At 38.0% G+C, this 22,409-nt stretch overlaps 1 protein-coding gene across 4 annotated transcripts in view; it reads left to right on the top strand.

Annotated features, from left to right (window-relative positions):
• The window catches only part of LOC139984106 (myosin-IIIa-like), a 49,852-nt gene extending 27,513 nt beyond the window's left edge, over nt 1–22,339 (top strand). For all 4 annotated transcript variants that reach the window (XM_071997816.1, XM_071997818.1, XM_071997817.1 and 1 more), the window contains exons 9-26: nt 446–517; nt 1,560–1,698; nt 2,978–3,203; nt 4,109–4,276; nt 4,782–4,909; nt 5,690–5,803; nt 6,952–7,027; nt 7,948–8,153; nt 8,643–8,754; nt 10,269–10,529; nt 11,322–11,546; nt 12,056–12,210; nt 12,904–13,135; nt 13,991–14,192; nt 15,278–15,354; nt 17,295–17,436; nt 18,804–18,890; nt 19,528–22,339. In XM_071997816.1, coding sequence (XP_071853917.1) covers nt 446–517; nt 1,560–1,698; nt 2,978–3,203; nt 4,109–4,276; nt 4,782–4,909; nt 5,690–5,803; nt 6,952–7,027; nt 7,948–8,153; nt 8,643–8,754; nt 10,269–10,529; nt 11,322–11,546; nt 12,056–12,210; nt 12,904–13,135; nt 13,991–14,192; nt 15,278–15,354; nt 17,295–17,436; nt 18,804–18,890; nt 19,528–19,679 — 2,774 coding nt within the window. In that variant the 3' untranslated portion in view covers nt 19,680–22,339. The remainder of the gene's footprint in view (nt 1–445; nt 518–1,559; nt 1,699–2,977; nt 3,204–4,108; nt 4,277–4,781; nt 4,910–5,689; nt 5,804–6,951; nt 7,028–7,947; nt 8,154–8,642; nt 8,755–10,268; nt 10,530–11,321; nt 11,547–12,055; nt 12,211–12,903; nt 13,136–13,990; nt 14,193–15,277; nt 15,355–17,294; nt 17,437–18,803; nt 18,891–19,527) is intronic.
• Nucleotides 22,340–22,409: the final 70 nt, after the last annotated feature.

Below are 22,409 nucleotides of genomic sequence, written 5' to 3'. Positions count from 1 at the left end.
ACATCATGGGTGTGGGTGACATTTGGGACTGTCATGTTTGAGACTGTTTTATGTATGTATGTTGGACTTCATATGTATATATACATGATAAAATGTGACTGGCAGTCAAATGATGTTGATAAGCATATCGAGACTCACATTATTATTTATATAAGTCCCTGATCAATGAGAATTTGTGCTATCAATCATGAGTCAGCATTTTTTATTTCTTTCATTTTCAAATGTGCTCATATAGCCCAATGTATTTTTTGAAGAATTAAAAAAAAAAAAGTTGCAAACAAAGAAATCCCAATGTGTGAATTATAAAGTGCAATATGGTCTAAATAAAAAGGAAAAATATAGCATTTTATGTTTCACCCAGCTTGTTTAGATATTGGATGGTATTTAGCATTCTCAATTGACCGCTATTAAACATGATTCATCATCGTTTTTTGGTTCTTAACAGTCGCTCAGCTGTTGGAGGTGGATGCTGAAGCCCTGGTCAACTCTTTGATCACAAACACAGTGGAAGCACGAGGTATGCATATTCTACAAGAATGAATGTAGGATTACGGGAGACATTCACTAATCCTCCTAAATACTTGTAAATTTATACAAAAATGATGCTAAAATGCACTATACATATGCAGGGATGTGCCCACGCTGGGCGGCCCCGCCCAGCAATAAAAATTAACGCCCAGCACTGTCTTAAAAATTGTGAATCCCGCCCAGCACTATTTTCATCTAAAATCCTGACATTCCTAACAATATATATAAAATTATAAAATGTAAATTGTTAGCAAAACTAGTACTTGTGTATGTGCTTCAAAAGCCACACAAATGCCAGCATTTGGCATCTGAGCACCTTCAAAAATTGGCGGCGATCAGTATACCCTGCAATCAGGAAATCCTGGGCACATCCCTGCCCCCATGTAGCATTTATCGTTTAATACTGTTTGTTACGTACCATGTTTGAGTTGGCTCCCATCAGTTCAAATTTCATGATTCTTTTTGTCTTTTTGTCAATTCTGTGCGTACCATATGGCTCCCACAATTTTCATGTTTCATTTTTTTCCCTTCTCCTTGTTTTTCTCTTTTTTTTTTCTTGGGTACATGTCACCTGGCTCATTTTGTCAATTTTCCAAACAAATTTTCTTAGTGTGAAATACAAACTGTATATACAACGTTATTTCTGGTTTTTAAGGAATTTAAAGAAAAAGCTAAATTACTACAGTAGTACTGTGATAATTTGAGGTTAGAAATGAAAAATTTGGTTTATTTTCTGTGACTTTTGCTCATAAAAGGAGTTATGTGAAGTAAATTTAACGAACTTTTTACTTTATTTTAAAAATAATGTAAGAACTCGGGAAATCAAGTAATAATTGCTGCTATAAGAAGCAACAAGGTTCTGTCATGTCATGTATATATAAATCCTTTCCATTGGTTATATTTGATGATATTTTAGGTTTCAGCCCTGCCCCACCTAACCCCACCCCACCCCCCCTTCCCTCCTCTATTGTATATATGACTTGTACTATATTTAAAAATCATCCTTGTCCTTGTCTTGCTTTAAAACAAAGGTGAAAAGATCTTTACGTTGAAATCTGTTGCCCAGGCCGAGGAAATGAGGGACGCTCTTGCCAAGTCACTCTATAGCAAGCTGTTCAATTGGATTGTCAACCAAATTAATACCCTGTTAGCACCAGATCCTGAATGTAGGTAGGTATCTATATGTATTACCTGTTAGCACCAGATACTGCCTGTAGGTAGGTATCTATAGGTATTACCTGTTTAGCACCAGATGCTGAATGTAGGTAGGTATCTATATGTATTACCTGTTAGCACCAGATACTGCCTGTAGGTATGTATCTATATGTATGTTAATTAGCACCAGATCCTGAATGTAGGTAGGTATCTATAGGTATTACCTGTTAGCACCAGATCCTGAATGTAGGTAGGTATCTATAGGTATTACCTGTTAGCACCAGATACTGAATGTAGGTAGGTATCTATAGGTATTACCTGTTAGCACCAGATCCTGAATGTAGGTAGGTATCTATAGGTATTACCTGTTAGCACCAGATACTGAATGTAGGTAGGTATCTATAGGTATTACCTGTTAACACCAGATACTGAATGTAGGTAGGTATCTATAGGTATTACCTGTTAACACCAGATACTGAATGTAGGTAGGTATCTATAGGTATTACCTGTTAGCACCAGATCCTGAACGTAGGTAGGCATCTATTGGTATTACCTGTTAGCACCAGATCCTGAATGTAGGTAGGTATCTGTAGGTATTACCTGTTAGCACCAGATCCTGAATGTAGGTAGGTATCTATATGTATTACCTGTTAGCACCAGATCCTGATTGTAGGTAGGTATCTATATGTATTACCTGTTAGCACCAGATACTGCCTGTAGGAATGTATCTATAGGTATTACCTGTTAGCACCAGATCCTGAATGTAGGTAGGTATCTATATGTATGTTAATTAGCACCAGATCCTGAATATAGGTATGTATCTATAGGTATTACCTGTTAGCACCAGATCGTGAATGTAGGTAGGTATATATAGGTATTACCTGTTAGCACCAGATCCTGAATGTAGGTATGTATCTATAGGTATTACCTGTTAGCACCAGATCCTGAATGTAGGTAGGTATCTATATGTATTACCTGTTAGCACCAGATACTGAATGTAGATAGGTATCTATATGTATTACCTATTAGCACCAGATACTGAATGTAGGTAGGTATCTATAGGTATTACCTGTTAGCACCAGATCCTGAATGTAGGTAGGTATCTATAAGTATTACCTCTTAGCACCAGATACTTAATGAAGGTATGTATCTATAGGTATTACCTCTTAGCACCAGATCCTGCATAAATTTTATAATCAGTGTGATTTTTCCTTCGTCACAGTATATCACAGAGATACCCTGGTTCAGTTCTTATCATCATCCCATCACTGACAAATCTTCTCCCCCTTTTCAGACCGACTCCTGGATACGAGGTGGGAATTTTGGACATCTACGGATTCGAAAACTTCAAATTCAACGGCTTCGAACAACTCTGCATTAACTTGACCAACGAACAACTCCAGTTTTATTTCAACCAGAGAATATTCAAGTGGGAGTTGGAAGAATATTCGAGAGAAGGGATCAAGAAGAACAACATCACATTTCAGGATAACCAACCAGTACTCGATTTACTCATCGGGGTACGTGAGCGAGAGTTTTAACAGTTTAACATCATTTCATAAACTTTGTCAAACGTTATAATATTATGAAATTCTAAAAGATGTAAATGCGAGTCGCCAAATTTATGCAGTGTTAGTAACGAGGCAGTAACGTTTATCAAGCCCCCGCCCCTCCCTCACCCTATCGGAATGACATTCAAAATAAATAACGTTAAAACAGGTATTTCAGGGTAGCACGTTCTAAGGTATATCTTTCCAGTTTCCAGATATCTGTCAGTGAGCTAGTTTTTTGAAAGCAGCCCATGCACACTGAATGACAGATGAGCGCCCTAACATTGTTAGGGCGTTTCGGCTTTTATAGTGATTCCTGCTATTTTTTTCACTGTTTTAAGGTTTACTATTTTATTGTTTTGTTTAATTGAATTGTTGCATTTTATTAGATTTATATTACTTTTAGATTATATGTACAGTGCCTTGAGTTTGTTTTACATTGTAAGGCGCTTTATAAATCTAATTTATGATTATTTATTATTATTACACAGTGACCATTTTCTGTTAACTAACAGTACTCATGCATTTTAATAGTTCATATGCCAAATGAATTCCCTTTGGTTGGTTTTGTTTGTCGAAACTGAGCAATTGTCATCTAATGCACATGCACACTGCTAACTGCCAGTCAGGGGAAACCCTACATGTTCAATTTCCCGACCTACAACGTCACAACTTAAAAACTGGTAAAATGTCGATCAGTCGAACCTCGCACACGTTTACCCGACTACCGACAGGTTTTCACGACACGCAGTCGGGTCGACGAGGGCCACCTTCGGTCGGGCATCATGCAGCCCCGATTGAAGTCAAAGGATTATCCTGCCGTGTTTAATCGTGTCTTTAACGGTAAACCGAATTTCTATTTCTCGTCGTCACAGAGGCCGCTGGGTTTGTTTTCCCTGTTGGATGAAGAGTCCCGCTTTCCCAAGTCCAGCGACGTCTCTTTCGTCAACAAACTCAGCACCAACCATCAAAAGAATAAAAATTTCGTCCGTGAGAAACGAGCCGACTCGACCCAATTTGGGGTCAAGCACTATGCCGGAACTGTAAGCTTTAAAATGTCAATCCATCTTGTAATTTCAAAGAGAGGTATAGCTGATAAAATAAAAAATAAAAAAATCACACAGAATTCACGGTATCCGTAAGGGAGAGTAATTTGTCGCCGTATGTGTTTCAAAGTGTATTTTCTTTAAACAAGAAACAGATATGTCTTGGGTCTGTTCAAACCCTTTTTGATAATCGTTTGCGAGTGTTTTGCTGAAGTATTGAGCGGTACTCACTCGAAATATACCGACAGCGTTTGTCATTACTTTCGATTCATCATCTAATTTCCGACCGGAATGTCTTGAACGGAGGGCTACTTGCGGCAATATTTAACTTCATATTGAAGCTTATGTTCCTTAAGGTTAGAGACTACTATATTATTATTATAAGACATCTTTGCTTGTAATATTTTGCCTAAAATCTGTTTGCCTAGTATTTCTCCCATTCATTCATACCGTCGATGTCTACATGATTACAAACGTTCGATGAATTTCGTCTTGGTTTCAGATTACCTACGACGCCAAGGGTTTCTTGGAGAAAAATCGTGATTCGTTCAGTAATTCTCTGATGGAGTGTCTTCTGAATAGTCATAACGGTCTCGTCAAGTTTTTCTTCTCTCACGATGACACTGACCTGTGAGTTATTAATTTTTTTTAGGGGGTGGGGGGGGGGTTGGGAAAGAAGGTAAGAGTAGTTACTCAGAGAACAGCAGAAATAGTTGATTTTCTAAGAATCTTCGTAGTACAGGAATTGGCCTTAATATATTTGGCATTAAAGAGATCCCCGTGCCTAACAGACTTTCGTTTAGTAGAAATTTAGTCGACGTAAATACTGCCGAAACTTCAGTTAGAATGTCAATCAGTATTTGGATTTTGGTGAAATGATGTTGCCTGAAATAACCGTTTTTATATTTTTAATTAAATAAGTGGCCACATAGCTAGAACCACAAAATGACTTGGATCTTCATTTAGTTACTAGGTGACATATAATTTATATATAATTATAATTTTAGGTTTACAGTCTTGTTCAGGGCCAAGGCCTTCTCACACGACTTTACAACTTAACCCTGGTCATTGGTAACTTGTCACACCTACACACCAAAGTGTGCACAATTCAATCAATCTCTCCTGGGGCACCACAGTGCACAACAACCACGTGTCCCCCGGGGGACTTCCCATCGGGTGCAGCCACAAACCGGCGCACACAACTATATTTACAAGTTACCTCGCAAGTCCCCATTCATACACCTGGGTGAAGAGAGGCAATGGAGATCAAATGCCTTGCCCAAGGACACAATTGTGTCGCAGTGATCTGGCCAGGGCTCGAACCTGTAATCCTTAGATCACAAGTCCACTGCCTTAACCACTTGACCACAAAGCCCTCTAACATGGAATGAATCTGCCTTTGACACACAGGAAGACAGTGTCCATCGTTCAGAAGGAAATCTTACAATGTAAGCCACCCCCGAAGATCTTGCATGATAGAGGAAAAAGCATGTCTAGAGCACAGGGCAAGAAACTGCAGAAACAGTAAGTTGAATGTCTGTTTGCCCTACCCCCTCACTTCCCACTGACCTTCCACCCCTCCCACTACCACCCCATTCTACCCACCCAAAGGTCCCCTTCCTCCTAAAAAAGAGCCACCTACCATTCATCAGTGCGAGCATATTCTGGTTTCTTCTGATTGATGTATTTTGGGCGTTACTCGGCATCCCGAATCGGGCTAAGAAACAAGCATAAAATATTGTCAGATAGGAACAGCATAATGCAAGCTCCTTGTTGGTAGTTTTCAGGGCTTTTATTGTGTTTCAAGAATCAGACTAAGAAAGATACATAAAATATTATCAGATAGGAACAGCATATTGCAAGCTCCTTGTTGGTAGTTTTCAGGGCTTTTATCGTGTTTCAAGAATCAGACTAAGAAAGATACATAAAATATTATCAGATAGGAACAGCATATTGCAAGCTCCTTGTTGGTAGTTTTCAGGGTTTTATTGTGTTTCAAGAATCAGGCTACGAAGTGTACACAAGATACCTTTAGCTATTTACCTATTGAGAGGGAGGGGGTGGGGGGGAGGGTGCATAGAGGGCAAGGGTGTGGTGTAACTAAGTAGGGATCAAGGACTGTTTAATGAGACCTTAAATCTGCCACAGATTGTTGGGTTAATAGACATCGGAAATACACCAATGTTCCAGAATGAGTAAAGAAAAAAATATGAAAAAAAGATAAGAAGAAAAAAAAGCTTTTTGGAAAATATTTACTCCCCCGTAGACATTTATATTGACACCACCTGGATCTTTGCAGTGGTAACCAGAAGTGGTAAAAGACTGAAATTTAGGTAGTCATCTATAGATACTTTTAGGCAGCCTCTAAGAAAGGAAATCGACCAGTAAGGCATACAATCATCTCCCACTTGCAGGCATGAGCTTTTCCGCGAATTCGCAGAATATCCGTGATTTCTTTTCTACCTCGGTGACAAAACTATTATCCTAACACACTATAGCATAGGCAAACTGGAGCCTATACCGCAATTTTTGGGAAGTTACGTGATTGGTTTTTTACCCCAGGCTCATCCCTGCACTTGATGGTGAACCAACTGGTAACATATATTACCAGTGAGTCAGAGCAAATTTTTGTCATTTTGAAACATTAAATCAATCTCCTCGTCTTTTTACAGGATGAAAGAGTCGTCGAAGAAGAACAAGTATCAACGACGTGCCTCTACTTTCTCATCTATTGGGTCAAAATTCAAGGTTAGAAAGTTTTGGATAACATAACATCTAACGGAAGATTTTGTTTGATAATTGAAACCTTGAGGCCTTTTGTTTCAGATCAGACAATAAGAGTCATAGTAAACCATGTCGACTGGGAATGATTTAAGCGAGTTAAAAGGATGTTCTGTAGGTTGAAGTTGATTGCTTAGCAAAATTTGCTGAAAATTGTCTGAAGCTTGATATTAACTTGTTTTTTAGTTATGCGATAATTTTTTTTTCTTCTGGCAACAGTCAGAATGGATGATGTCAACAGGGCTGTCATTTCAGATGAAAATTTTCTGTTTTTTTCTTTGTTATTATGAAAATCATTTTATGCACAGATCGTAATAATATTTCTACAAAAAAGATACATTTTGATGAGATTCTAATTACAGAGAACTTTGACAGATTAAGCCAACATTCCAGTCCAGATGTATCAGGTTTGAACGATGAATCAACAAAAAAGATGATGATAGCCTCAGTAAAGCTTTTGAAGAACATTTGCCCAGAGGACATCACATACCCCCCACCCCACCCCACCCCAACCCCCACTGTGATCCCTCTTCCTGGAGTCATTGAAGGTTAAGCCAGGCAAACTAGGTTACATTCAATCAACCGTATCTCAAATTAGGGACAAGATATTGAGATAGGGTTTTCAACTAGCATTGTGGGAATATTTTTTCCTTCAATTTATTTAACTTTCACATTCATTTGTCACCAGCAACAAAAAAGAAATCATTTTCAACATGTAGAGGTTCATTTCTTTTGATTTATTAGATGATGATAAAAGCAGTGACAAAGTGAGAGTAAGGAAAGTTTGACGATTTAATTTTTTCTGATTTCTGGTTTTGCTTTCTTTGCAAGAATTCCCTAGCAACCTCAGCGTGGCATTTGATTCTCTTTTCTTATTGGCTTAACAGACATCTTTAGCTAATCTCATGGAGAAGCTACTCTCCTCCGACCCCCAGTTTATCAGATGTCTGAAGCCGAACACGAGCGCCGAACACAACTACTTTGACTTTGAGCTCGTGCTCCGTCAGTTGAGGTATAACGGAGTCCTGGAGACCATTCGAATCAGAAGAGAGGGATTTCCAGTGAGGCTGATGTTTGCTGAGTTCTTCAAGAGGTATGACCAGGAAAGGACAAGGAAGGGATTGCATGAGAAAAAATAATACTTTTATATATATATATATATCTATATAAATATATATATATATATATATATAGATATAGATATATATATATATATATATATATATATATATATAAATATATATATATATAAATATATATATATATATGTGCTTATATATATAATCTAAAAATTGTAGTGTGTTCGAAAATCCAGAACAGTGAAAAAACTTTCAGCCTCCACCAGGATTCGAACCCGGGCCTCCCGCTTTATATGCGGACACCCTAACCACTAGGCCATGGACGCTGGTTGTATGTCTATATATATAATTAACAAGTAAATGAATAATGAAATAAAACTTGACTTGGACAATTTTTTTTTTGTTCTCTTCCATTTGTCTAAAAGTTTCCCAGTCAATTTACCATTATTTTAATATTTAATATTAACCAATATGATTATTTGGTCTTCACTACATCCCTACAGGTACAAGATCCTGGCTTTTCCTCTGACGACCGAAGTGAAAATCAACGAGAAACAATGCAAGAAGGTGTTGAAGACACTCAACCTGACAGATTGTGAAGTTGGGAAGACAAAGGTAAGGAGACAATTCAGTACCAGGGATGTGCCCACGCTGGGCCCAGCACTAAAAAATACCGCCCAGCACTGTCTTAAAAATTGTGAATCCCGCCCAGCACTATTTTCATCTTAAATCCCGACATTCCTAACAATATATTCAACATAAATTGGGCCTAGCCTATGCCAAAATCATACAGACTAGTAATGCATCAGTTACGCATGAGAGATACATTGCTTACGGCTCTCAATCGGTCCCTTGTAAAATCTGATTGAAACAAACTAATAACTTTTACCAGGTACTTAATATATTTCACTAAAACCAAAAATTTAAAATGTAAAGTGTTTGCAAAACTAGTTCTTGTGTATGTGATTAAAAAGCTACACAAGTGCCAGCATTTGTCATCTGAGCACCTTCAAAAATTGATAATTTCTCAAAGGGGAGGGGGACACCCCCTCCCGCTTAGACCCCTCCCCCAGGACGGCGATCAGTATACCCGGCACTCAGGAAATCCTGGGCACATCCCTGAGTACAATACCTGAGACAGATGTCTCTGACTAAAGACAGACATGCAGCATATCATTGTTGTCTTCTTTATTACCAGAAATGGATCGTCTTCCTGATTAGACAGACAAGGAGGGGTTCAATTTTGTGGGTGTACTTTTATAGTTACCGTGGTAACCATGACTTTTACCATTCCTTTTTCTCTTACAACTTTTACAGATTTAGTAGCACTGATTAAGTAGACTCCATTCAACTGAACTCAGTTTCGACCCAAGTTGACAAGACAGTTTAGGAGTAGCAGTAAAATACAAACTATTTAAGTCAGTTTTACCACACGATGTCACTGGAGTGTTCTAGACGATGTATGAAGGGAGACAGGTGGGGGGGGTGAAGGGGTCAGGGAGAGGACTGGTGGGGATCGGTGCAAATTTTGGCGCTTAAAGCAGGTATTTTGAGACAAAAGTGGTAAAGTTTGTCATATTATTCCTTATTGATTATATACCTGTTAAAAAATATAGCTCATTAGCTTGTTAATCAAGTTGAGTGTCAAGAAGTGATGAAAAAGTCACCAAATTTGAAATTATGGTTAAACACGTGACCGGGTGACAAAACTATTGCGGATAGTAAAAATTTGATAGTCGATCACTCGATTGCGTTCAGTGGAATGAAAAAATCTGTAAGGATGTCGTAGATTTGATTAATTGCAACCTTATTCGAAGAAATACTCGTTAATATAAAAACTTTATTATTATTTATTTATTTTTTTTAAATTTTTAAATTTTATTAATATTAATAAAATATATAACTGTGGAAACTCTGCCGACCAATCCCAAGACGCTGCAGCTTTTATTTTAAAATTTAATTTTTTAAAATTTTTATTAATATTAATAAAATATGTAACTGTGGAAACTCTGCCGACCAATCCCAAGATGCTTCCAGTTTTTTATTATAAAATGTGTATTATCGTCATACGATATCTGCAGATCCGGACGTTTTCCCGTCATCACTTCAATGTTCATTCTCTCCGGTAGGTTTTTTTGAAGTATTGGCACGCGGAGAAACTGGACGTCATGATCGACGACCATCTGGTTCAAGTCATCAAATGTCAGAAAGTCGCCCGAGGTGTGATAGCCCGGAGACAATTTCAGATCATGCTACAGAGGCACAGAACGGAGGAGAAGATGATGGAGACGTTTCTCTGGCCTTTGGAAGATGCCTCCCACTTTATCTCTAATGCTTTAGACGAGCTTATTAAACAAGATAAAGTCAAGCAAAGGGAGGACCAAAAAGATGTAAATATTTTTCTTTATTTTTTATATTTTTTTAAATTTTTATTTATTTATTTATTTTTTTATTTTGGGAGGGTGGGGATTGGGGGGTGTAGGTCTTACCAACATAGGGTACTGGAGAGATGTATCAGTATATGCAGGGCAGAGGTTAGGGCTAGGCTGTGAATGGGTGCAAAAGTTTGTCTTTTATACGTGTCATTTGCTATAAATGTTAACGATTTATCGGAAGAAAATCACGAACGGAATTTATTGACTGGGAAACAAACGGTCAGAGAGGAAATGGTAGCTTAAACAGAATTTGAAGCAGACAAGACTTCCTTCGCTTTTACCAAGAGAGCTATTTAGGCCTTTATTAGTTTGGTGGGGATCCCTGTTGAACCATTTCTTAGTAGGGGGTGGGGGTTGGGGGGTTGGATGTGAGAAGGGAAGGGATCACAGCTAGAGGACACACAAGCTTGAATGTGTAATAAATGTGAAGCCAAAAGTTTCACTGGTTTTACTTTTGTACAAGTTTACTCGAATACAACCCGAAGAGCCAAGTGGAAATGGAATTTTCCGAACAAAATACCTTTTTGTTTTTAACCGATAATCTTCATCTTAGTATTATCAAAGATTTTTTGTGAGGTTGTGGCCAATTCCAAAAATGATAAATGTTCTTCTATTCATATCAATTTATCATTTTTCCTCAAGTTAAGTCTAGAAATCATTTTCCATTCAAGTTAATTGTTAATTTCATTGGTTTTCCTTCACGTTAAATGTTAACTTTTTTTTTGTCGTTTTTTTTCGTCCTCTAAGGCATTGTACATGGATTTACAAAACGCTGCTGCCTTTCGTGCCAAAGCCACAGTGGAGAACGGCGTCGATCATAGCCCAGACGGAAAACAGGATCCAAAACCCCAGTACAGAAAACGGGCCCCGCCGCCAATCAAAGCTAGGAATCGCTTTTCCGGTCAGGTGGCTGCCCTCGCCGGTAAGGTAACACCCAACGATATTGTGACCCACGACAGTGAAATAGAAGATGTAAGTACCTCATCTAGAAAGTAATATGCTGATGGAATTCTGTAGGAGCTGATGTTATGCTGGCTGTTTACGACATAAGGTCACATATGCATATATATATATATATATATATATATAGATATATATGTATAAACACACTATTCCATCGCATTGCCACTCAGAGTTTCGCGCACATATTGAGATCTTTTATATTTACATACATATATATATATATACATAATATATCCCTTAACCTTTAAATGAGTCATTACTTTGAAACATTAATGTGATTATTTTACATGACGTTGGTCAAATACTTCTTCAAAAAAACAAGAGGCTTAGAACATTTGCATACGATGTCGACGACTGAATCCATCCCACTCTCTAAAGTGTTTTTAATCATTTGTGTAAAATATACCCATCAATACGTAAAATTACCACAAAGTTTGATAGCGACTCAATGCTCTTTTTTTTTTTCGCTTTTGTTTCCTCCTCCAACGATTACAATATAATCTTGCGGTCTTCTTCAGGATATACTCAATGATACCTTGAAGGAATTACAAAGTTTGAGGCCCGAGGCCTGGGCGAAGATTCATTTCCTCGAAAAGAGTGCCATTCTGAGTAACTTTGCAATCAGATCGCCTGCAGTGACCATAGATGGATATAACTTCCTAATCCCTGGCAGGTAAGATCAAGGATTAAAGATACACCCCCTGCCCTAACCTCTCACCCCATCCCTTCCCCTACCCCGAACCTTCCTGCCTGCACCACTATTTTCCATGCCTCTCACCGATATGTTAGGATGTTTCCTTCTTGAATCATTATTTATTCTTTTTTCCCAATCTCTGTCTTAAAGCTCTCAGTGACCACCTTCTAAATATTACTATTCTAAATATTACTATCCGAAATATTAATGTTCGAAACATTGTTATTTGAAAATATTACTGTTTGAAATATTACTGTTTGAAATATTACTGTTTGAAATATGACTGTTTGAAGTTGAAATATTACTGTTGGAAATATTACTGTTGGAAATATTTCTGTTGGAAATATTACTGTTCTATATATTACTGTTCTATATATTACTATTTGTATTACTGTAAATTGAATCTAATCCTGCTATCAGTTTGTTCCTCTGCATAACAATCACCAGAGCTTTAGTTTTGGGTCATACTTCCTTGTTTTGTTTTAAGATAATGGATTAATACTAAAAAAATGGAAACTTTGGTTGATTCTGGTGGTTGTTGTAAATATAATCATACGATATTTGTAGCGCCATGCACCCTGAAATGGCCTAGCATTTTTAACATTTTTTTTCTTTTCCCTTCTTTTTTCCCCTTACTCATCTTCGCATTTCTTTCCATTACCTCATCACAAGACTGGGGTTTGGCGCCCTCAAAAATGCCGCAAGGGACCAGCAGACGGCCAAAGTCCGAGACCACATCGGAAAGGGCATCCAGTTGGACGTTGACCAAGAGGGCAATGTGTGGGTTACAAGGCTGTCTCGAAATGATGTCATAGTTAAAGGCTGTTTCGAACCCCACAAGCATTGTATCTCAAAGGAGGTTATACAGAATATGGGACATCTCACCCTGAATTCACCCATGAAGGTAGGCGGTTTACATATGGTTTCGAATTTAGTATGTGTTTCCACGTACGTGTTTGTATGTGTGTTACCATTTGATTTTATCGACAAGATTCGGTCGGATTCTTGGTTTTATTTGGGTGCTCTTGTTCACATTGTCATATTTTTTACGATATTTAGTCAATTCTCCCATATGGCTCAGTATATTGTCATGGCCCACTGTGTTGTAACTATATTTCCAAGCTAATTAGCAAGGTCGACGGTACGTTGAGCTAAGAGACATGATTCAGAGCAGTAGCGCCTGGTCGAGGGTTCCCGAGAAACAAAAATGCATATAAGCTGAAAAATATTTATTACGTAGCCTACATCACATGACGTTACTAGCTGTAATAGTGAAGTGCGTTACCTACTTAGTAGAGAGAAGACTGACCCATCGCCAGAGAGGAATTTATAGGATTCTGTCGTAACTTCTTCAAGTGTAGGAATGGCTGAAACGAAATAGAACTAACGCTATAAATGAGATACAAACTCCCCATAGAACTCTATTTTGCAATACAAATTGTAGTTAAAAACAAGTGATTATAGCCAGTTATTCACTCTTAAAGCAGCCGAAACGATCCATTATCAGTTTAAATGACTGAATGAGAGATAGATAGCTAAACAGTGACGTTAAACTAGAGGACATATTTGAAGAAAGGCTTTAAGCAAATTTAAACTTAATGCGGGAGTTGTAACTTAAAGGACTTGTTTCCTTCATTTAGTCCATATGCTGGATATTGTCTGGACATCACAATATTTATTAGTCACTTTTCACATTTTTTTATCTAATTATTTTTTTTGTCTTTTGCCCCTGGTTCTTCCTCTCCATGAATACCAAAAGGTTTTTGATCTGTTGGAGTTCAAATCTCAGCTAGCTAAAGAGAAAGCGAAGGGAGAGGAACATATGGATCACAGAAAATTAGCCAAACTGAGTGTCGTATCCATCAGTTTCGTGAAAGACACCATCAAAGACACGGACACTCCCTGCTGGATATTGGTGGTCGTTCTACCGGCTCTGAGACTGGAATCGTTAAGACCAAAAGGTAACTAAGATCAGAAACAAAAAAAAGGCCAAAATCCAGCTCAGTTAGAAAACTCCCAAGGTCCAAAAATTCAATTTGTGCCTCTTTCTGGCAAACTTTAGACAGACATGAGCCTTTTCCGCAGATTTCCGTGATTTCTTTTCTACCTCCACGATTTGCACCCCACCATTTCAGTGAATCTCTAACAACAATTTTACTGTATGATTTGATTGTGTTATTACCGATGCATATCCAACCTACAGTGGACAAAAACTATTATCCTAACACACTGTAGCAAATGCAAAATTGGAGCCTATACCGCAATTTTTTCTCAGGCTTTTCTTAAGGTTCCCAACATTATTGCAATGATATTTTCTTAAGTTTCCCATGATTTTCGAATATTTGAGTATCATTAGAGTCGGGACAACTGAAGAGAAGTGTAGTGCTGTATCTGATGCACATTATACCACATTGAAACTGACCATTGTGTAATGTTATAATGAACAGTGACTCTTTACATAAGGGTCACCATGATTGAAAGAATCAAGTAGGGTGATAACGACAGGCTAGGTATGTGGCTTCAGTTGTGCATATTTGGAGTGTGAAAATTTTGCTTTTAGTGTTTTAATAAAATCAAAATTTTTTATAAAATAGGCACTGAAATATTGTCTTAAACCTCTAATTTCTCAGAGCTTCCAGGGGCTTCGACCCCTGGACCTCAATGGGGGCCTTGCCCATGGACCCCACCAGGGGCCCTAAGGCAGGCCCGTGGACCCCACCCGTAACTGTGTTGCACTGTTCGCTCTGACTGACACCTTTGGCGTTAGTATAGTGTCACCCACAAAGTTCAGTGTTTCTTGGTTTACCCCAGGCTCATCCCTGTTTAGAGGAATACCAATTTTCTTTGAAAACTTGGGAGCACAAAACTAGGTTTGCTGCGATTCTTCTTCTTTAGATGCAAAACAATGTCCTCGAAGTATTTTAAATATTAAACGTATCATCGCTGAGTCTTACCCCTAAAGTATTTCTTTATTTCTGAAAGAAATATTATAGACCTGTTTTTGTGTATCTGTTTATCGTATTTCCCCCCTCCTTCTCTTCTGAAGATCAACAAGATGTCGAGAAGTTGTTGATGGCCTACCAGCCTGCCGCGGAGAAGAAGCATAACAAGATGGGAAGAACGGTAAGGAACCGCATCAAAAGTAGGATGCTGAGGGGGCTGCAGCCTCATGCAGCCAGGCTGCGTAGGACATATTCTATCCTGCTCCGCATTTTCACGTAATAGACACTGCAGGTGTTCATGGGCAATTATCACTAATGTGTGATATCGATTCATCCTAGCAGGACCTTGCAGCTGTTGCAGCGTTCATTGTCTATTGTGCTCCACAGTTTACACAATAGACAATGCAGGTGTTAAGAGACAATCCCTATTGTTTTGATATTGATTCATCCTAGCAGGACCTTGCAGCTGCTGCAGCTTTTCATTGTCTATTGTGCTCCACAATTTCACACAATTGACAATGCAGGTGTTAAGAGACAATCCCTATTGTTTTGATATTGATTCATCCTAGCAGGATCTTGCAGCTGCTGCAGCTATTCATTGTCTATTGTGCTCCACAATTTCACACAATAGGCACTCCACGTGTTTAGAGACAATCCCTATTGTTTGAAAATGATTCATCCTAGCTGAGGAGGATATTGCAGCTGCTGCATCTTTTCTCTTTGGCACTAATAAGTTTGACCCCCCCACATCAATAAATGAATTCCTTCTCTGTCGTTTACAAATTGTCGGTGCAATTTTTCTTCAACTCTTCTCAGAGATGCTTGTTTTCCCAAAAGTGGTGCTATAACAGTACTGGACTTAATCTTAATGGGTCATGCCTGTGATTGGGAAATGCTCAACAAGTTCCTCCTCGCCCCTCTCCCCCCCCCCCCCCCCGCTTCTCCATCCCCTAGCTTAGAAATACCAATATCAATGCTAGCCTGATATGTATATATTTCAGTCTGTTTTGTTCGACAGTCGTACAGCTTCTTCTTTTTTTCCTTTTTTTTGGCAAGTCTATGTTGGAGTAGTGCAAAATCACAGTTTGTGGAAGCAATAACGCACATTTTAGTTTCAGACGAAGTTTGGTAATATGTGTTACACAAAAGAGAAAAGGGGCACAACTTCACTCCTGCGCCCTCTATTAAGAAATGCACTTAAAGGCCTATAGGGTTAGGTCTGTAATATCTTTAAAAAAATGAACTGTAATACAGGCTTTAGCCTATGGTTATGAACCTGAAAGGCAGAGTTTCTCCATGGCAAAATATGGCCCTTGGAAAGACTTCACTTCAGTCCAGCCCACGGAAAGGGAAAATAGATCCACAATCTCTTACCATTATGTGGGTCTTCATGGCCATAGGCTTGAGCTACCTTTCAATTATTCCTACCCTGCAAATTCCTACCCTGCACGTTCCTACCCTGCACATTCTTACCCTGCACATTCCTATCCTGCACATTCCTACCCTGCAAAATTCCTACCCTGCCCATTCATATCCTGCACATTTTTACCCTGCACATTCCTAACCTGCACATTCCTACCCTGCACATTCCTATCCTGTGCATTCCTACCCTGCAAATTTCAACCCTGCACATTCCTACCCTGCACATTCCTATCCTGTACATTCCTATCCTGTACATTCCTACCCTGCACATTCCTACCCTGCACATTCCTACCCTGCACATTCCTACCCTGCAATTCCTACCCTGCACATTCCTACCCTGCACATTCCTACCCTGCACATTCCTATCCTGCACATTCCTATCCTGCACATTCCTATCCTGCACATTCCTATCCTGCACATCCCTACCTGGATTTTGCCCAATCAAGGTGTAGTGAGATCTTTTTTTGATTCAGTCCGACCATTTGCTTCTGGCCCTCGAAGAAAATTAATTGACAATTAAAACCACTGCTGTAGAGTTGGATTTATAATATATTAAAAAAGCTGTAACTGCAGTTCAAAGCTGGGGTTTAACCTTCCGTACTATTAAGAGAAGTTCAACTTTTACAGTAAGAGAGTTTAATAGTGTAACCAGTCAAAGAACACTGCCATTAATGTTTGTTTTTTTACATGTTTCTGCAGACAAGTAGGAGGTGGGCCAAGGACCATCAGAGGTCGTCCGACCACAACGGAAAGAGTGACGGCAGAGCTGCCAGGCTGAAAGATCAAAATATGGCCAAGAACCTGGGATTGGAGGTCAGATACAGCTGGGACGATAGAAACGGTACGAACCGACGGACCAAATGGGCTGTGGAGTTTGGAGGAGGAGGGGCTGGGGGGGGGGGGAAGAAATCATTACACATGTATATTTATAGCTGACATCTCTAGTGGGCAATGAACTGTTCCCCGAAAAAGAGTTTTAAACTTTTTAACATCGTAACTGTCCCAAAATTAAAATAAATATTAGTATAATAACAAGTGTTATAACTATCCCATACAAAAAAGTCCTGCAGGAGTCCTATAGGATTCCTGTATATGGAACAGGATTCCTTCCAAATGGAGATTGAACTATAAACCACTTAGTGTTAGAAACTTGATTTATTCATTGTAAAGCAGGATTCCTTTACAAAAATACATGATTCTTGAATTCACTATAAAAACTCTTCATTAACAAACATGAATCCTTCACATGCAAGCAGAAATCCTTCAGCCACAGTCTGGAATCCTTCATACACATGCAGGATTCTTTCATTTACGTACAAGAATCCTTCAAATGCATGCAGGATTCCATGATGCATGAACAGGAATCCTTCATAAGCATGCAGGATTTCTTTATTTATGTACACGGGTCCTCCATATGCATGCAGGGTTCCTTAATACACATACAAGAATCCTTCGTACACATGCAGGAATCCTTCATTAACCTACAAGAATCCTTCACTCAGTCTATACACATGCAGAAATCCTTCATACACATGTAGGAATCCTTTATACAAAATAATTAGTCATATGCATGCAGGAATTTTTTATCTTGCATACAAAAATCCTTCACATATGCACACAGGAATCCTTCATATACATGCAGGAATCCTTCATATACATGCAGGAATCCTTCATACTGTATGCATGCAGGATTCCTTCATTCTCGTTGTACATGTATAAGTTTTGAGATTTAGAGAAATTTTTTTCTGTATTATTTTCTCTCCCTCTATTAATTAATAGAGGCTCCCCATGACGTTGTTTACTAGAAATTTGCGAGAATATATTTACTGTACATTGTACTCATGATTTTTAGCAGTAGTAGACATTTTTTCCTGGAGGTATTTATCACCCCGACCTGCAAGGTTCCTCGGGTGTTCGTGGAATGCTAGCGTCAATCTATGTTACAGTCACGGTGAGGTATTAAAGAGTGCACCAAAAGAGGACGTTCGAAAACGGGAGAGATCAAAATAATTTGAGCGTTTATAGACCAGTTATGTCATTTTTTTTATTATTATGTGAAACTACTTTGCTTATTTTGTAGTTGTGGTCTTCTTACAGTTAATGTCATGATTTTGATTATTTTTTTTTATGTGAACTCACTTTGCTTATTTCACAGACTTTGTGGTCTTATTCAAGTTATGTCATATTTTGCTTTATTTTCCTCATCAGGTGACGATAACAGATCGATAGAAAGTGAGCAAAGCAGCATTGCTGGGAAAGGAAGTGGCTTGAAAACACTGTCCAGGAGAAACCAAGGTGAGCTTATATGAAATTAGGAATGGAACGTGAAAAGTAAAGGAAACGTTATAATTTATGATCGGTTTCCTCGAAAAAATTTTTACAGAACGGGGATGTCTTCAGTGTTTCGGCAGAGGATGCCGTCATATCGGTCCTTACAGTGCAGTAAATACTGCTCCAGGTCAAAACGAGTGTGAGCTATCCTTTTTACAGATCTCCAAAGAATTCTCAGCGATTTCAGACACTTCATGTGTGTTAGAATACTTCTGTGGTACTTTTCGAGCGTTTTCGAGATGTGGCTTTAACATTCTAGTACCATTTATTAATTGGAGGAGGGGGAGGTATGGGGCGAAGGGGTGTCAAACATATCTTAAATCTCCCTGCTAGTTGTGAAGATAAGCTCAAGATGATCCTGTCTTCAATAATTACGAGAAGAGTCCAGTATATTCCATTTCAGTGACTTGGATACAATTTTGCAAGCATTTTCGAGATATGGCTTTAAACATTCTTGTACCAGTTTTTGTTGTGGTGAGGGGAAGGCATCAAATTTGAAATATAAATATCAGTATATTGGCTTTTTGTATATTTACAGGTTATGCCGAGTAAATATTATTTTTGCAATTTTTTCGCTACACTTCTCTAACTCTCTCTACAGCAACGTTCAGATTAAGGAATTTTGATCCGGCTGATTTAGACGAAGAACTGTCTTTGGCTAACGAAGCTGTCCAAGCCAAGAAAAAGAAAAAATGGGCCAGACAAGGTCACGAAAAACGTGAAATCAGAGCCGTCTTTTCAGACAATCTCTGATCGAGAGCTTTTGAAGCATTTTAGAAAGCTGTTTTTGTGGATTTGCATGTGCAAGCTGAAAGGTTTCGATGCCCGGGAGACAAGACGCCCCCCGCCCCCCCCTACTCTATGTGATACAGTCTACAAAGGTTGCCGTGTACTACATCATTTGGAAATCCTGGAATATGGGAAGAAAGAAAGTTGAATGTAACATGTCTTTGAGGGTAGTGGCCCATATGGTGGGCTTCAAAATATGTGTCTGATGGGCTAAATTATTTACCCGATATGCTAAAACAAAAGATGAAAATTGGTCAAGTGTGATTATTTTTGTGTTGTTGTCTTGTTTTACTGTCCTCTTTAAAATAATGATAATAATAATGGCACTGAGAGAAGTGAAGGTTTGATTCCAGAACTAGCCTAGCCTGTCAGCTATGAAAGTGCTATATATCAGTGGTTCAATTGTATAATACCAGCATCGTGCTCTGTGAAGTGAAAGGTAGTTGTGGTACAAGCCATGCCCACACGCTGATCTTCCATAATTTGATTGCTCTGCCAGTTAAGATGTTCTATTCTTGAAACTAATTTCCTGTTGTCAATCATTTCAATGGCAAGTTTGTTAATAGCCTAACATTTAAACATATATGGTAGCTTGAAGCCTAACCTAACAGAGGCCTCAGAAACTACCTGCTAGTAAAACAAATAAGGGTCAGTTATTTGACTCCAAACCTTCAGCTGCAGCACTTTTGTTAACACTGGAGATAATTTTTGTTGTATGACCCCTCTCATTATCTGGCAACAGAATGATTTTGAACATTGCCTCTTGCAAAAAATGAAAACAGAAAAAAAAGAGAGTACACTTTTGGAAATGTAGCTAAAAGAGTTAATTGTGGAATACTTTGTATTTGACTAACATGTTATTCAACATTCTTACATTCAAGTTGCCTACATTGCCACAAATGCAGAGCTTATTTACATTTTAAATAAATTTGTACTGTTTGTCTACCTACAAGAGGTGTAAAGAAAGAGTTTTATTTATGATCATGAAGTAAGGAATTAAAATTATGCAATTAATGTTTATATTAATTACACTTTTGTTGTTTTCATGAAGATTTTGTAATTTCATAGAATATCGTCAAAAGCTGGTGCAGCTATTAAACAGTCTTTCGTTCTTTTATTTCCGGTCATCATACCCATTAGGTCGAATCATTATCATATGTATAACAATATTTAATTAGTCTTTCAAAAAAATAAAAAGTTAAAATATTGAATGATTTTCTTTTCTTCAGTACTCGATATTTGCCTGTTTATATAAATAGATTGCCTTTAATTTCATATTATGAAGGTGCAGATGGCATGATCCTAAGACCCTGATCCTTATAGGTACAGTTTGATCATGGAAATCCATGTAAATATTAAAAGGACCATGATAATGGGTTAATCACCCATTCCATTTCATTCCAGAGATATAAAAACTCACATAGAATGGTAGAAGTATCTGTTGTAATCTTTGTCAGGTTATATTTGTACATGTGTGTGTATCTTAATATAAAATTTATCAAGAAATTATATGCCCACACATTCTTTATGTTGTCATTTGTGCAGTCAGCAAATTGGGTCTTTTGTATTGTAAACTGTAAATGGGCTTGGCTTTTCTTTTGTTATGTACACCACATTGGTCAAGGCTGATTGTAATGTAAACCGCATTGGTCAAGACTGATTGTATATGTAAACAGCATTGGTAATGGCTGTTACTGGTAATGGCTATTATCAATGGAGTGTTAGCTCGGTTGTTAACACCGGTGCCTTTCAATCATTAGGTCCAGAGTTCGAGCCACTCCAAGAGTAATGTATGTCGTCCAGTTACAGAGTTGTTGACAATTGACAATTCATAATCATGGCATGGATGTTAAATATGAATGTAAGAGACTGGCTTCGGTCAGTTTGCGGCTTTGATAAGCCAATGATGGCTTCTTGGAGAGTTCCTGCTTGCAGGAGGATCTTAAATACATTTAAACCTCATTGACCATAATAGCTAATTCTTTTTGTTGTGTAAACCACATTGTTCATAGCCTATTAACTTGCTAACATATTTTAGCCCTGCTTCTGTAGAAAGTCATTTTGGAATCTTCAAATATTTATTTTCACCAAATTTATGGACATTTAAGAGAAACCTTGTTTGCTAACATTGAAGGTCTTTCAAGGTTAGGTAAGTGTCGAAGTTGAGACCTAAAAAATGTAAATGTTACAAAAATTCAATGAAGAAGTATGAGGTTTATAAAAAAGCAGATGGAAATGGGTTTTTTTGACAAGGTTGTGGTGGGGGGGGGGGGGAGGCATGGTGGAGGAAGGTGAGTCCAAGAGGACTTTGTTATAAGTTCAGAAGTAGAGATAAGCTATTAGGCTCTAATAGCTATTTCTAATTTATTCAATATTTATTCAAGATTTATGGTGCATATATTGAGAATGTGAATGCTCATTATACATACACATATTCTAATTAAGGAGATTTATGTGGCCTATATATGGTGGATACCAATTTCTTTCAAACTTATTTCATTTGCAGCTATAAGGTTGCCATTACGTAGGATAGATAAATAAAAAATAAAGAAATAAGGAACAAAAACGGAACTTAACATATTGAAAATATTTTTAAACTTTAAAATAAAGTTGAGTTGACAAGATTTTTCGTTTTTAATTTTCATCTTTGTTTTTGTATTTTTTGGAACATTTCATGCCAGAAAGTCTTCCTCT

This window comes from Apostichopus japonicus, chromosome 17 (assembly GCF_037975245.1).
Source record: "Apostichopus japonicus isolate 1M-3 chromosome 17, ASM3797524v1, whole genome shotgun sequence".
NCBI classification, from domain to species: Eukaryota; Metazoa; Echinodermata; class Holothuroidea; order Aspidochirotida; family Stichopodidae; genus Apostichopus; species Apostichopus japonicus.
The sequence above is the reverse complement of the archived record's forward strand: the minus strand, read 5'-3'. Positions and strand labels throughout refer to the sequence as shown.